General features: G+C 29.9%; 2 protein-coding genes across 6 annotated transcripts; one reads left to right on the plus strand and one right to left on the minus strand.

Annotated features, from left to right (window-relative positions):
- Nucleotides 1-734: 734 nt before the first annotated feature.
- LOC117237894 (CCR4-NOT transcription complex subunit 11) lies at nucleotides 735-3,598 on the plus strand. The gene has a single exon (XM_033502318.1). The coding sequence runs from the start codon at nucleotides 1,159-1,161 to the stop codon at nucleotides 2,521-2,523; it is 1,365 nt and encodes a 454-aa protein (XP_033358209.1). The 5' UTR covers nucleotides 735-1,158; the 3' UTR covers nucleotides 2,524-3,598.
- A 2,996-nt stretch (nucleotides 3,599-6,594) lies between these two features.
- LOC117237893 (carboxypeptidase M) lies at nucleotides 6,595-15,729 on the minus strand. Of its 5 annotated transcripts, none has more exons than XM_033502313.1 (10): nucleotides 15,655-15,679; nucleotides 10,824-11,065; nucleotides 10,498-10,631; nucleotides 9,781-9,917; nucleotides 9,357-9,544; nucleotides 9,041-9,070; nucleotides 8,021-8,316; nucleotides 7,606-7,782; nucleotides 7,373-7,465; nucleotides 6,595-7,107 (listed from the first exon to the last, which is right to left on the minus strand). In XM_033502313.1, the coding sequence occupies exons 2-10, from the start codon at nucleotides 11,062-11,064 to the stop codon at nucleotides 6,922-6,924; spliced, it is 1,482 nt and encodes a 493-aa protein (XP_033358204.1). In that variant the 5' UTR covers nucleotide 11,065; nucleotides 15,655-15,679; the 3' UTR covers nucleotides 6,595-6,921. The 5 variants fall into 5 exon arrangements, with proteins under 5 accessions (XP_033358204.1, XP_033358203.1, XP_033358207.1 ...); XM_033502312.1 differs by lacking the exon at nucleotides 15,655-15,679 and adding an exon at nucleotides 12,906-13,368; XM_033502316.1 differs by lacking the exon at nucleotides 10,824-11,065 and having other exon boundaries at nucleotides 15,655-15,729.
- Between the last annotated feature and the right edge of the window lie 973 nt (nucleotides 15,730-16,702).

Consider the following 16,702-nt stretch of genomic DNA (forward strand, 5'->3'; position numbering starts at 1 on the left):
CGATCAAACTTACAACTATCTTTGATCTTAGCAAACCTAACTATACTTTGAGCGTGTCATAATGCGCCATTTCTATACATAGATATATATATAGTTCTTTCTAATTAATATAGTTTCTGTGCACCGGAAATTCTCAAGCAAAAAGATATAGATCGTAATCTGAAAAAAATATAGTTCATTTCAATTTCTTTCTTTATTGTAAGCTGAAATTTTACATATAATGATCTTAGATATTAAGTATTTTCTCAGGATGAAGATATGTATTGAAGATTTGTATATGGATGAAATATGGATATATATATAGTAGGAAATTAGTTAATGAAAAAAGTAATTACATCCATATATGCAATTAAGAATGTAGCATATTATATATGAGTATTATTTATTTGTAATAAACAATTTGAAAACACATATACATAATATGTATCTGTTTAATATTATATAGTATTATTAACAACAGAACTGTACAGTGTAACCAGAGATATTCATATACGAACTGTTTATATATTTGTTTTTAGTTTTAGACTAATTAAATAATATTTATTAATAAGAACAATAAAAAGAAATAGAGCATTTCAAAATATGGACTTTTAGAAAGAATCGTATAAGTTTGTAAATTATTTGAGACACAAGTAATCTGTAAATAAATTTATCAACAAATGTATGAAATTATATTGATGCATATACATATGTTGCATGAGTTTTGAAATTGGCGCGATACAAATAATGAAATAGATAGCGTTAAAGTAGTTTGCTGTTACTACGATATAGTACATATATTTCTACTGTTTCTACTGTTTTTTCTAAAATTCTATAACACTCAGTTCCATACTACGATAGAAATGGTTTATTATTTTCAATCGAGTTGATAGCATGATCGTATAATTGAATCCTACATGTATTCTTACATGTATTCTTACATGTATTCCTACGTGTAGTCCTACATGTATTCTAGTCATAACCTGTAAAGTAACAACTAAAAAATGTGACAAAACTAAATGTATATAATACTAAAATACTGTAAGTTGATATGTTATATGTAATTAATAATTTAAGAAATGAATTACTATATTTGAACCTCGATATTCATGAATATAATCGTGGAAAAAAAATATAATCGAGGTGCTATAACCTAGTTCAATCTGTTATTGAGGCATTATGACGCTTAGTCCGAAAGATTTATCAAAATTATTGGATATCCTGGAAGAAGAAAACCTGGATACGAGTTTGGAAAATCTTTGTAATCAGTTACATCAAATATTTCCGAAAGAAGATCGATTTAAAGTGGGAATGACATTGGTTCTCCTTTTACAGCATATAGATTTATTGCCAAAAAATGTTCAACGTATAATAGCAGTTGCATTGTTATTTGACCTTTATAGAGGAGAAACACTAGCATCGACACCATTTGCGCCTGTTTTTGTACAGGTTTTAAGATCCCAAGAAGATACAAATAATGGAGTACCAAAGACAAATTTTTCAGGACACATACCAGTTTTATCACAATGTGAAAAAAATCTTTTAATAAGTTTACTGGGATATAACCAAAAGGACATTTTAAAGAAAACTCCAAGACAAATTGTGGATGAATTGTATTTTGTATCTGTACCACCTGTTGATTTAAGTAATTTACAAGTACAACTAGCAGAGCGTCGTTCAGAATTACCTTCCATTGCCAAATGTGGAAATCCTGTGATCTTACCTGATATGGATCATTCTAAAGTAACAGAGATCGATAAAAATGCAACAAAAAACATGACAGAAGTTTTAACTGCTAATGACCCACCTTTATGTAGTCAAAGTTATCATCCTGAGTTTTTAAGATTAGTACCTCCTCTTTATCGTTCAGTCGATGAATTACCATGGTTCAATGTTACAGATCCATCTCAATTTACAATTGAATATGATACTAATATGTGTGTCTCAAATTGTGCTGGTGCAGAAGCTCGCAGATTAATGGGCAAAGCGTTCAAAAGTGTACTGACGTTACAACAACAACAGCATCTTGTTAATGAATTGGATAGAGATCCAAAACTGGTGTATCATATTGGTCTTACTCCAGGAAAGCTACCAGATTTGGTAGAGAATAACCCTTTGATCGCAATTGAAGTTTTGTTGAAACTTATGCAATCAAGTCAAATAACAGAATATTTTAGTGTTTTGGTAAATATGGAGATGTCTCTTCATTCAATGGAAGTAGTCAATAGGTTAACTACTACTGTGGACCTACCTACAGAATTTGTTCATTTATACATTAGTAATTGCATTTCTACTTGTGAAACTATAAAAGATCGTTATATGCAGAATCGTTTAGTACGTTTGGTTTGTGTTTTTCTGCAATCCTTAATTAGGAACAAAATCATAAATGTGAAAGAACTCTTTATTGAAGTGCAAGCATTTTGCATTGAATTTAGCCGCATTAGGGAAGCTGCAGCTCTTTTTCGCCTACTTAAACAACTTGAATCTGGTGACATTGGTGGATTGAATGCACCACCCACTAATAATAAATTGGATATGTGTTAACATAGTTAATAATATACTTTTCAAATATTTAATAGAAAATTAATAGAGCTATGAAGTTTTGTAACTATTTTTTTATGAACAAAATTACAACGAATTAAAATATTTATATATAATTGATGTTTATGTATAATTTTAGTATTTGATAAGTAAATTATTAGGTATCATTTATTTTCGATTAAGTGTTTACATATTACATAATATTTTCATTAAAATAATTAAAAGAAAAAGTGTTTCCGCAATAATATATATAAAGCATACTTATTCATCTCTCATAATTTTTGTGCTAGGACTACGTGAAATATATGTATACTATCTATTATCATAGATATATTGTAATATATATGTCTTAAAAAATAATGTATGTTGTTTCCTAATAATTAATAAAAGATTGCATAAATTGCACTTAGGAAAAGATAAAATGGACTATTATTTGCGCTCAGATGAAATATTTTTTGTTACTATGTAGTTTTTAATATTTGTATATTACATTATCAAAGTTAATAAAATCTTACAAAATACTAACATGTCATAAACATTTATTATGTGAAATAAAGGATACAATAGACATAAACAATAAATTTTAATATTTAATTATATTACATTGTCATTAATGTCACCTTTCTGATTCATTCAAGGCAGTGTTTACTGTTTATGCAATACAGTCATCATTGTTATTTACTACAATCAACTTAATTGTTAGTATTTTAAATTATTTTCTACTATATTATTTATAGTACATAACAAATATATATCTTCATTCTATATTTGTGTATACATATAATGTAAACTTTCCGTTTTAACGATTTCACTACTTTGCTATATTAGTGTTGATACTACAACAATACAAATAAAAGCTGTGATTGCTGTTAGTAAGCTATTTATAACAACAAGCTGTATAAAAGTAAAAATAGAATAAATGTGTGAACTATTTATAGCATGTGAATCACCACATTTGTAACTTTTGTAACACTGTTACGTTTTCTATGTACGTATATATATTTACATAGATTACATTTTACCATCTACTTCAGAAATAACTCGTGAATCAAGAATAAAACCATTTTCATTGCGAATATCCGTTTCATTATATTTTAAGTAATTTGTAAAATAAATTCAATGATCTATTGCAAGATTATCTTTGAATATTTATGGAAATTAATATGTTCTTTAAATAATCTTTCACGGTAGTGAATTTCCGGAGATTTTTGTATTTATGTTTCCTAAATTATAGATTAAAATCTTACATTTCTCAATTTCTTGTATGGAAATATAAAATTCCTATGTTAAAAGCCACACATACATACATACAAGTACATAAATTTTCCGCATCGCCGAGAGATCTAAATGCTCGCACTATTAATGTGTATCAAGCTGAGCTACTACATACTTCGAACATGATTTCAGTCATTGTACATTCTGAAAATAATTTGAAGGAGAATTTTTTTATTTAAATTAATCAAAATAATAGTAGAAGTTGTGGAAGTTATTTATTAGAAACTATTAATTTTTAATTTGACTGTTTTTTAAATTCAAATATTAGTATCAGTTTTATTATAATCGAACAAAAAAGAATGTTACAAACAAAAATTAGTCAACACTCAATCAAACAATAAATTGCAATATCAAAAATTTGTTAAATATCTTTTTTCAATAAATAATCAAGGTTATCTTTATTTTTGTAAATAATACTAAAAAAGTTACGCGGTAGTTACTTTTTTAGTATGATTACAAAATCATAAAATTCATTTGGAAAGTTATGAAAATGTTTAACTTAAATCATTTTAAATAAGAGTTGATAACAATGCTTCTCTATTTCAAGAGATAGAATTCAATATATGAATCTAATACATATAGTATAAGAAACTAGTAATAAGAATGCAATAACCTCTTTGTAACAGGCACTGAGTCTAAAGTACAAATATATAATAATAATAATAATAAGATAACAAAGGAAATGTTAGCTGGAGATAAATAGTTTTATGTTTTAAAATCCTTTTCAGTAATTTGAATTAATATTTACGGCTATTCTGAGCTATTTTATTTCATTATATTGCGGTAGTAAATTTACTAAACAATTCTAAATTACGATGTAATATGAAATAATGATTTGCTTTAAATGTTTGACTTAAGTACTTACATTTATTTGATTTCGATAATAATTTAACTTCCAGTTAAATTTTTATTTTCAATTTGCTATCAATGTTATAACATAATTAAAAATTTCAAAAATATTGATCATATTAAAATAATATATTGAAATTGGTACTCAATCGTAACAGTTTTAAATGCTGCGAGCTATACTTACAATTAGTATCTGAGTTACCAACTTAAAGAAAACGAATATATAGAAGAGTACAAAGTTATAGAGGAAAATAAAAATTATTGTTACTCTCTGCAGCTTAAAAATTAGATCAATTATAAGTATAATTTATTTGTGAATATTAAGTTAATCTTTCTCAATACGTTATTGTGCAAAACTGTTTGTTCAAGATATATTATGGAATCATTTTATTGGAAACTACGTTTTTCGCAAACTATTAACTATTAAAGTTAAAAATATTGAAATCCACTTATCGCAATTAGTATTTTGAATAATTGCACTGAACACACATACTGCTTTACTTGAATATATTAAATAGCTAGTTTAAACTAACTTTAATTAGAAAATTTTAATACACTTTTGTATAATTCAGTTGTAATATAAGGTTCTTTTTTATTGACCTATTTATACTTTAATTTTTTATTCTTTGGATACTAAATGCTCTACAAAAATATTACTTTCGTACTTGAAAACATTGAATATAATTTTTTTATGGTATATATAGATTTTCGTACTATCTATATCGCAATAACTTTCTTTTTCACTATAATTGCATTTTATCTTTAAATTAAATATTTTCTCTGTTAATACGGCTTCTATAGTAAAATATTATATAGCATATAACGCCGATATTGCGTAAAATTCTTTCATTTAATATAGATATATATATATACGTGTATTTTAAAAAATATAATTTGTGTTTAATATGCAAAGAAAAATATATTACAGCAGGTCCCTTCGTTACGCGAATTCTCGACTTTTACCTACTTTTGTTTTATTTTATTCGTATGACTAATTGGAGACGTTATACGAGGACAACAAAACATATAATTTGAGTAGATAATAAACGATAATTTCTCATTCAAAGATGGAAAATTATCACGCAATTTTTAAGGCCATTTTTGATGCTATTCTTAAGAAGTTTGAGAACGACAATTTCGATAGTGAAGGCACAATATTTCGGCATGCCTGTTATGTAAAAATCAAATATGATAAACCTCATACATATGTTGCAAACAGTGCAATTAAAAACTATTTTTTTGAACATTATCTTATTGTGTGCGAGTAAAATAATATATATATATATATATAATATATAAAATAATTGTGTTTGTTACTTTCATTAGAAGATGATAACGAGTAATTTTTTTGTTTCATTAAACAGTCTTCCTTATTATACGATATGTGGTATGAATTTAAACTATTACGAATACCTATGAAAAAATGTTATTCCTTGTATCAAATATTGTTTCATGACATTTTTGGAGTAGATAATTCGGATCATTATAAGAACAATTAATCGATATTTATATCTTATATTATGAACATTAGATATAAATGTTGACGTATGAAACATTTAATTTTCGTTCAAATCATCTTTTAATTAATTTAGCTTGATTAAAACTTGATGTTCTCTTGATCAAGAGACTAGAATTTTGTTCATTAGGAGATTAGAAATAAAATGTATCTATTAAAACTTAACGAGAAGAAATCCCCAGAAATAATTCTGTTTGCTTAAATAATAGAATTATGAAAATTAACTTTTAAGTGTTTAACATAAATATTTTTTATTATAAAGTGAAATTTTCTTGGAAGATTAAGTATCTCTCCCAGTACTAATAAATACTTTAAACCATGTATAAAAGTAAAAATAAAAATAATTAATACACATTGTTAATTTTTAAATAATATAAATAAGAAATCTGAACATACGTATATAAAAAATAAATTATCGAAGTTATAGAGACATGTAAAATTAAGAAAATATAAATATTTGCTCACTATATAAATTATGATATCTACACGTTCAATTTTATCTATATACTTAAATTTGAGCTCTGCATGTCTGCTCTGAACTTCTTCAGATAACAAAGTAAGTTTCTTTGTTATTTGAAACCGATTCAATTTCATCAGTAATATCCGTTTTATAAATTATTATATCATCATTTATAACAACAGATAGAGTAACAAATAATGATAAACATTTTCAACATCGTTTCGCCTCTGTTGGTCATTATGAAATTAATATGAAACAACAGTGTTGTTAAAAAATTTGTTGTCCGCTAACTCATAATTAATCACCCAAACCAATTATTAACGAAGGAGTTGAATCCGTTACTAATGGATGAAAAAATTCCGCTATTTGTCTCGGATGCAGTATTGGTTCCAGAATGTGGTCGAAAATGTATCACATGGTCCCGATTAATATGGTCCCTGTTTCCATTATAAAAATTGGATCCAGCTTCATCCTCACCTGGATGTCTCTATCATCAAGGCATGTAAAATAACTTTCAAGTAATAAAAAAATTTCGATAGAAATAGATAGATAGATGGGTAGAAAGAAAGAAAGATAGAGAGAGAGAGGGAGGGAGAGATAGGGGGGAGATAACATCTTGAATCTTTGTCTTCGGATCAAATAATATGGTGACTCGGTTAGGTTTAGCCATTTTTGTAAACAAAAAAAGCCGAGAAAATGGATGTATAAGTATTTGTTTACATATACATATGTATTCTTTAAGTTCTACTTACACTAGCTCTGTATAATGTTACGTTGAAAGAGGTCGGATGTTGTTCTACTACTCTAAATTCTACATCACGTGGAAGATATCCATTTGCATATACCTACAAAATAAAACGATAAATATCGCATAAATGACTAAATTACTGTATCGAATGTGGTTTAAAATTATTTTTGAATTTATAAGATATCAGGTGTGATGATGCAAGTGTGAAAATTGTTAACTCGACTTTCAACAAGTTACCTCTAGTTTATACATTCCTGGCAGTAAAATTCTCCAAAATTCACCATATTTCGTAGTAAGAAAACTAACGTCTCGTGATTTCACTTTAATAGATGCTCTCTCAATGGGATTTCCATTTTCATCGATAACAAATCCACGGACACCCCTATGAGCTTCCGCTAAAAATTTAATAAGTGCCTAAAAAGAAAATTAAAATACATTGTGTAAGTAAAGTACACATATAGTATCAATTCAATTACGGTAAACTGTGTTTGCATTATTTTATTACGACTTTCACGAATTAGTTTTCCATATTAAGCATCTATTTAAAACATTGACGAGTTAATTCCAGGAACCAAGAGAAGGTACCTTGCAAAGAAATGTTCGATAACGTGCTGCTCTTTTGAAATATGTTCTTGTCACTTTGATAACTTACCGCGCGATTTTCTTCCCAGTAAAATTGCAAATCAGAAGCAGGAGGATATTTACAACACGAAAGTTCCAATGTAATTTCCATACAACCGTTCCATACGTAGTTGAAATCTTGCATTCCACCGGTAAGTGGATACCATTGTGCACCATTGGTTATACCATTTTTAAAGCCGGGTTGAGATGGCGAGCAGGGTAATCCTTGGTACATAGATCCGTGGTTTCGGGAATACACCAACGATAAGTGTTGAAACACGTCATCGTCTGGACAAATACTCGGCGCCGAAGTATAACTCTGAAACACTAAATTGTTCGTATACATCTTGGATCTGATATATCCTTTCGAAGATTTGCAACGTTTTTACAAAATTTTCATTTTGAAATAAGAAGTTAGAACTGATAGAATTACGTTGTAAAATCCATTAAATATATTACAAGTTATGATTTATTTAACTCATTGACAATTTATTCCGAGAAACTCTTGGACACGTCGATATGTCGGGCCTCTGTATTTTGCCATACTGACGTGAGATGTTTCATTGTTATTCAAATTTAGTAAAATCTCCATTTACAAAAATCCTATGTCGTTGTTTAATTACAAGCAAATACCAATGACAGTTATATCTTCCACAGCAATAATACTTTCTTTTTTATCTTTTCGTAGAAGCAAGTAAGGTAGGTAATAGTGATTGTCAAAACAAATGACTTTCAATACATAACATGAAGATTGGAAGATGTGTTGTCTCTTCCGCAGGATATTTGATATTCGGGACAGATATATTTTTAATTGAGATAGACGCCTCACTGTTTCCGTAGAAGCTAAGTTGACTGAGATGATATCTCTAATGTTTAACATACGAACCAATTATTTTAAAACAAATAGTTGAATTATCCGGAGCAAATTATTTGCTTTTAATAAAAAATTATTTATCTCGCAATAAAAAGTTTGATAACGCCAAATCTATTTAGAGTCCTTTTACTTTTTTCCACTCTGAATTTTTTTAGCAAGTTAGTAAATATACTATACCTGCACATAATGGCGCTGACCGGCATATTCCTGACAGCATGAAAAGTTATACAATACCATCAGATTACTTTCAATTACATTAATTACGTAATACAATTCACATCACAGCGTTAGTGTGCCATGTTAGTGTAGCATGTTTAGATACGGATGTGTAGGTCGTTATTATCATAATTTATATTCTTAACTATGCATTTTTAAAATATAATATTGCCGATCTTTTAATTTAGATATGAAGTACATTTCAAAGTAGACGAATGTGGTACAATTAACGCGAACGCATATGAACACGTATGATCACGTATAAAAACAAACTTACGCGAGTTAGGTGTGTTATCGAATGGATAACTTGCAACCAAGGCACCTCCGTGTAAGCTTCCAGACAAAACGAATTGAATTTTAGAGACCCATTCCTTTACAGCTTCTGTTTCCGGTTGACTTTTTTTGTTGTTCTGTTTGAAGTAATCGGGGAAATTTCGATTGAGATCGAAACCGCGTGCGTTATACCTAAAGGAACATAGTTATTCGTTTAGGCGTAATAACATGTTAGATGGTATAGAAAAAATACGTTAAAAATAGCTGAAAAATTACTACGACAAAAGTAGATACGAAGAAAAAGATGTAAATATATTTCATACACGTTCCCAAGATCTTTTTACTGTGTATTTGCTTTTGGTAAAATTATATTTCTTCCATTCCGTACTTTTTCATGTTTACTTTATAGAAACATTGTAAAGCCTTACCTGCCTTGACCACCTTCGCAATATCCTTCCTTCGAAACTTCAAAACCATCAGGATTCATTGATGGAAGAATATGAATTCTGGTATTGTCTAAAAGCCACGTAATATATGGATCTGATCCATAACTGGTGACAAGGAACTAGAAGTAAGAAGTAGAATTTCTGTATATTAATACCGCTTTATCGTAACGAGATCCACATATGTATATGTATAAGTGATTAACTCAAATATATCGAACTTTTTCATCAAGTTTTCAAAAGTAACTTCTTTTCCTCTATTTTCCTCTTGAATTTTACTCCCTTCTTTTCTACATTTCGTAAACAAACGTGTTAAAGGTACGTAACAAATTTTTTAACGAAGCGAGTAAGTTTCGAAATATCTTACTATTTGCGTAAAAAATTTCGCTTCGAATTTACGCGTTAAATCTAAGCGTTTCATTTAAAAACGTACTTAGTAAAATGGTACACATTGATAATTATAACACACGATATCAAAAGAGCAATAAGGAATTTTAGGCAGGAGCAAGAGATATTAATGCATTTTATAACTATCGGAAATATTAACTATTGGTATAAAATCCTCAAATATACGCAGATAAATTCTATGTATGAAATACAGGCGTTTTCTTTTTCACGTAAATGCACATATAACGCTGCTCTTCTTCAGAACGTGTAGAAATTCGTTAATGAAGTTGTGACATGTATCGTACAGCTACTTACGCGAATTAGATGTAACATTAATTCACGACCTACAGCCTCATTCCCATGTATATTGGCCACATATTTTACATCGGGCTTACCGATCATATGCTCGTAAGGCGAGGAAGAAACAACCATTACCCACAAATCGCGACCTGTAAAATATGTATACCTTTGTTTCATTATAGATATGTAACGTCACAGAAATCAAAGACATATATGTATTTAAGTAATTGACATAATATCGCAATACAGTCATAGAACATGAATATATCCGGATAAATATTTTAATACTAAAACGGTACTAATTGTAAGTAGAAGAAGGGAAAGTTTCTCGAGAAGCATACCTTTCACGGATTTTCCTATAGAATATAAGGCAGTGAGGTTTTGAAATCGAAGAGATGTTGTCCGAAGAAAACGACTCATTTGCTCGTAATTATGATACGTGAAGTCGATACTGTACGGTTCTTCGTAAACGTGAAAACGGGCATTGTAGTGATTCGTGAGATCTTTGTTAATGTGTTGCGAGGCGGCGGCAATTTCATGAAATGCTCCGAGAATGGTAACGAAGAAAATCGGTCCATACATTCTGCGAATTAAACAACAACTTATTTCATAGGATCAATGTTTCGATGCCAAGAATTTATTGGTTTCGATAGTATACTGTTTCTAATCAACAGGAACTAGTTGTCATTTAATGTAAGTGACGATATTATAACGCATTATGGGCACACTGAGTAAGTTTGTTACGCATACTTATACGTATGGGGGAATATCTTATTATTGTTATTATATTATATTGTTATTATATCTAGTACACTAGATAAGGTATATAGTATACTGCTATAGGTTTATTCGTTATTACATATATTTTTATATGTAATATTAACATTGCTACATATATTTATTATACATTATTCGTAACTTATTCGTGACTAACATAAGTCAATTACGATTTACTCGTGACTAATGTAAGTCAATTTGTGTAATATTCGCAATTGCAAATTATGTGTTTAACTTTTGCAAAATTATGCTTTATAACTTTAGTAGTACATAATAGATAAAATGACTGTAAAACGGTATCATTTCAGGCTCACACGATGCATAAAATCAGATCAAGGCTTGATATCCCTCTATGTGAATTATAACGAACTAGTAGGAACTAAAGAAAATTGCGATACATATATTATATATATATATATATATATATATATATATATATATACCAAATGTTTTCAATCCACACAGATTCAACTTTTATATGTTAGCTTCTTCACATCTATTTTCTATACTATTTCCTATTTTCCTCGTTATTTTCGCATTAAAATCGATTTATGTCGAAAGGAACATAATAATCATTTATTAAGCGGAGTCAGCGAGAATCTAAAAATATAAGGCTTCGTTAAAAAAATTGGGTTACAATTATTGGCTTCGGACAAAATTAGTCATCGATCAATCAGAAAATACGTACTTCTATAAAATCTCTGCAACGGTTAACTATATTCGTTCGAGAAAATCTAACTGGAATAAATTTGAGTATTTTACTAATCATATTCTACTTGAATTAGATTGCAATAGAATTCCATTGGATTTTATACAATACAAAATTCCTCATTTCGTTTAAATATGCGATATATTATTATTATATGCAATAAAATAAAGATACATAAGAATTATGTAATATAATATATTAAAGTTGCAATCCATGCAATATCCTAATCACAGTGTAATCTATACAAAAGTAACGAAATATCATTGTTATTCTTTTATTTATGTAACATTACAATTTTTCATGATTTCATCGCTGATAATAGGATACTCGTATTTCTTAAGTTTTCTTTGTCACTGTATTTTTATAATTATCGATTTTTCATAAATTTGATTAAATAATTTTACATATTATGAAGTATAACTTCAATTATGTTGCATATAATATAATCTATAGATAGATCATGATTTTTTTACTATTGCTATATAATATAAATATAATGTATTTATATTGCATACAAATATTCACATTTCTCATTTTATTTTATACAGAATTTTAGTATACAAGCGTAATAAATATAGCGGAGAATTAAAGTAGTGTCTCTACAGAGCTGTCCTCGCGTTTCAACTTGACCGTGTACTTTCTCCTATATTTTTAAGACTCGTTTGCTATCCAACGCTCCTTGGGAATGATTTTTCATATTCATTTCCTGAATAAATACATTCCACAGGTGCGTCATCTTAAAGCGAAATAATTTTAATAAAATATTGGAACAAATATTGGAACCACTTGACAATATTGTAAAAGGCAAGGATGAGATGTCGAGTACTATAATCCGTCGTATAAGTATCTATTGTTCATGCGATTCTCTACATAAATCTCGAAATGTGTCGAAAAAAAAGTAGATAATTGATGTATTTTCGGAGAGAAAAGAAATTACCTGGCTCGTTAATTACGTGAAGCGCAGGAACGTTGGTGATGGAACTGGCCAATTCGGTGAATCGTACGCGTGGAAGATCGGCGAATTTGCGAAAAAGATGCAAAGAACACGAAGCACGTGGCGACAGAAAGGTCGCCGAGAGATATCTGATTCTTCGTTCGTTCAAACAGATCCTCTCAATGACATAGTACACTAGTAGAAGTAGCAGGGCCGAGGCCGTTTCTCGCGGTTGAACACATTAAGATTTTCGATCTTTTACAAACACGGTTACGCGAATAATCATAGAAAAAGAGAGAATAATTCCGCGGGTACGATAAACGGAATGGAATCGCGCTGAAGGAACAGTTTATTTCACCTGCGAGAGTAAGCCAAGGTGCGTGGTACTGTGAGAACTTACAAAGAGAAGCGCGAAGTGTGCCGCGCGCTCACTACCACCACCTCCACCACTACTAATGAAAGCCACTTCCTTCGTCGCTAGCATCTGACGTTCTAGAACGGCTACCACTACACCTTCGTCGTTTAGTAAATACGTAGTTAACACCATTGCGCCCTACTACTACCACTTTCGGCAAAACAATGAGTAACACACAAACGGTGTCATTCTGGCCCCTTCTCTTCTTTTCTCTCCTCTCCTCTCCTCTCTTCTCCGCCTCTCTCTGGCACCTCATCAATTCCTCATCCTCTTCTCCCACTTCTACCTGCCTCTACCTCTGTGTTCTCCAAAAAATTTCACGAATCTGATTGCAGGATATTTAAAAAAAAAAATTCGCTTTGTTCTATTCTTCCTGTGTATTATAGCAATGGGCGGATATGCGTAATGAAAACTAGACAGATCACGCTTGACAATACGCTTTTTGAATCACCTACATTTCCAATAGCGTACACGCTACACGCGCTTTCTTCTACTTCCTGCATCGCGTTAGCACGCGTACTTGCAAGTACGTTCGTTTCGACTAGCTTTGTACGATAATCGTCGCATAAAATGGAAAATTCTTTGGTAAATCCTTTTCGTGTACATTTTTTTTCTCTGCGGTACCATTACTTTCCTCTTTTTCTTCCATTTCTTCGTATTCGTTTAAGTTCTCATAACTTTAGAAAAAAAAAAAAAAAAAGGATCTATACCGTTCAGTACCCTTTTCGCGTATGCGCAACTTTTTTGAAGTGTCGTTAGTTCGTTTCTCTAAATGGAAGCACTTCTTCCATCAAAATCCGGTTTCACGTCTTAGATGCTTGAATTCCGAATTTTTTGCATTCACGTGACCGCATATGCGAGGGGAACTCTAGCGGAAAATGAGAAACCTACTTTACAAAATATGAAAACAGAACACGATTTACGAGAGATGGTTGTACGTACAAGTTCACCTTAAATAATGGTGTCGTACGAATACGAGAGAGAAAGTAAGTGGAGCGAAATAATCGATATTTCATTTGAAATTATCGAATAAATGAAAGCGTTTCTAACAATTGAAAGCAAAAAGTAAATGAAGATGTTTAAGTTTGTTTCCTGAACGAAATTCCTGAACGAATATCATTCTATATGAACACTTTCAGTTTTGCGGTTTCCTATTTTTATATTATTTATTTATAGTATTATAAAATATCTATAAAATTGTAAATACAATTTTGAGCCATGTAAATACTTTTTTAATATATCTTTTTGTTTAACTTGTGATATCTTACAAGATATATAATACTTTCAGTTTCAAAAAAGGTTTTACATTATTAAATATACTGAAAAATGATAATAATACAATGTAATGAATAATATTTTAATTAACTAAACTTTCATTAATATTCTTTCGTTATTAAACTAAATGCCAATCATCCATTTCTTAACAAATATTCTTTTAATTTTTAATTAAAACAAAATTGTATATTTATAAATTTTAGAACTCGTTTGGAAAATCCAAGGTCGTTGAACAACGAAAAAAGTAATGTTACAACTGTCACAATTGTATTCATCACGGAATAAATAACTAATATGTCGAAAAATAATGTAAACATTCTACATTTAATCAAAACGAAGTTTACATTGCTGACAGTCTTGATAACTTTGATATTTAAATGTTTTAGGTAATTTTACTTCTGTATATATAGAATTAAGTTTTCCATAATTTACATGATATTTATTTCTATTACTGAAGCATTGTACTTTACATAAATCCAGTATGTGAAAAGTGAAATGCAAGAAATCGAATGACTATTTACACAGATTAACACTTATACCGGAACACAAAACCAGTGAAAGTTGTTCAAATTTGTCATTAATTATCGCTGATATTTTTAGAATCTTTCGCTCATTTTCTCTAGTATTCCTTAGTATACCACCTATAGGTGATCCCCTATAATAATAAGTAATTACTATTTAATCCTTATGTTTCGTATTCAATGTGAATGAGGTAAAATACAGTAAGCATAGAGCAATTACATGTAGCAAACAGGGCTGCATTTTTGTCATTTCTTCGTAATCTATAGAGGATCTAAAGATGCAAGAATGCACATATTGTAGAATGCGAAAAAATATATAGAATATTCCAAAATATAATACTCGTTACAATACTTAACAGCTGAAACAAATCTCTGCCTAGAGAATTGTATAAACATGAATTTGCATGAATATTTGCAATCTAATGATATACGATAATCTAAAAATTGGTAAGCCGGTAAGAAGAACAGGCATTACTTTCGTACCAGCCCTTGTACACGTTTCAAGAGCTATCGAGATCAGTGTCCTACTAGCAGTGCTTACCGAGTAACAGATCATACTCTTGGATGGATCGTTGAACCCTGAAGTGTGGAACATGTTTGAAAAAAATTCCAGCCAGAAGTGTGTCACAGCGGTGTATGATACTGGCTGTTGAGAGTGGAAGTGGGGGAAAATGGGGGTGATGGTAAGGGATAGAGTGGGGAGGCTGGAGAAGAGAACTTCTCACGGTCGATGATCTACCTTGAGATGACCACGGGACCTCATTCTTAAAGGTCAGTGGATATTTTCAGCTTCTAATTTTAATAGTACTTAATATTAGTACTTACTATCCTATTTTATTTTATTAACTGTAATTTTAGATAGTTGAAGCAATTTCGGTATGCGGCTACCGAAAATTCCGTGCGAGAATTTGTGAAGGGGAAGGCGTGCGTGAAAATCAGAGCTTGATGAACGGGTACGCTCAGCAAGTATACAGGAAAGGAAGAGGATACTCGAGAAAAGCGTATAATTCTTAGATTGTGCGAACGAATTCTAGCGGAGTGTACTGTCTATAATGATTAACAAGGTCCTATTGACATTTTTGTTCCCGTTGAAAGCGTTTTCGTTATGAATGAAAAATAAAATCATAGCCAAATGGAACTAAATCTATGTGTCCATGAAGAGACGAGCTATGGGTATTTTTATAAGATAATATTACCTCATTGGAATTACCATTATCGTATCAAACAAAATATCAAGAAAAAATTAACTTAAACGGTTAAATTTAATATATTATCCTATATGACTAACATCGTTCAACTCCGTCTTGTTAATACGTTTATATTGTTTAAATCAATTGCGGTACTAAATTTCTTATTTAGCAAGTGTACTCCGCTGTTACATACATTACACAATTCCGGGTCTGCATACTAATTCTTTACGATCGAAGCATGTTTGAAACTTTATATCTGAACCTTAGTACTTTTAACTGATACTTTAGTGAAAGGATTATGCATTTTCTCTATATAACGCGCTTCGGGACGATCGGTGTTGCTTTTTGCGTTACGTCTTTAAGAAAATAGCGGTAGTAAACTTATATTTCTTCTCATTA

This window comes from Bombus vosnesenskii, unplaced genomic scaffold (assembly GCF_011952255.1).
Source record: "Bombus vosnesenskii isolate JDL3184/JDL3185 unplaced genomic scaffold, Bvos_JDL3184-5_v1.1 scf7180000013403, whole genome shotgun sequence".
Taxonomy (NCBI): domain Eukaryota; kingdom Metazoa; phylum Arthropoda; class Insecta; order Hymenoptera; family Apidae; genus Bombus; species Bombus vosnesenskii.

Bases quoted from the DNA above. Each gene is read 5' to 3' on its own strand.
- LOC117237894 (XM_033502318.1), top strand. From the start codon at position 1,159: ATGACGCTTAGTCCGAAAGATTTATCAAAATTATTGGATATCCTGGAA.
- LOC117237893 (XM_033502313.1), bottom strand. From the start codon at position 11,064: ATGTATGGACCGATTTTCTTCGTTACCATTCTCGGAGCATTTCATGAA. The intron at 8,317-9,040 runs GTATAGTATATT...CGAACAATTTAG, and splicing joins GTCAGCGCCATTATGTGCAG to TGTTTCAGAGTTATACTTCG. The intron at 7,108-7,372 runs GTAAGTAGAACT...CCTTGATGATAG, and splicing joins TAACATTATACAGAGCTAGT to AGACATCCAGGTGAGGATGA.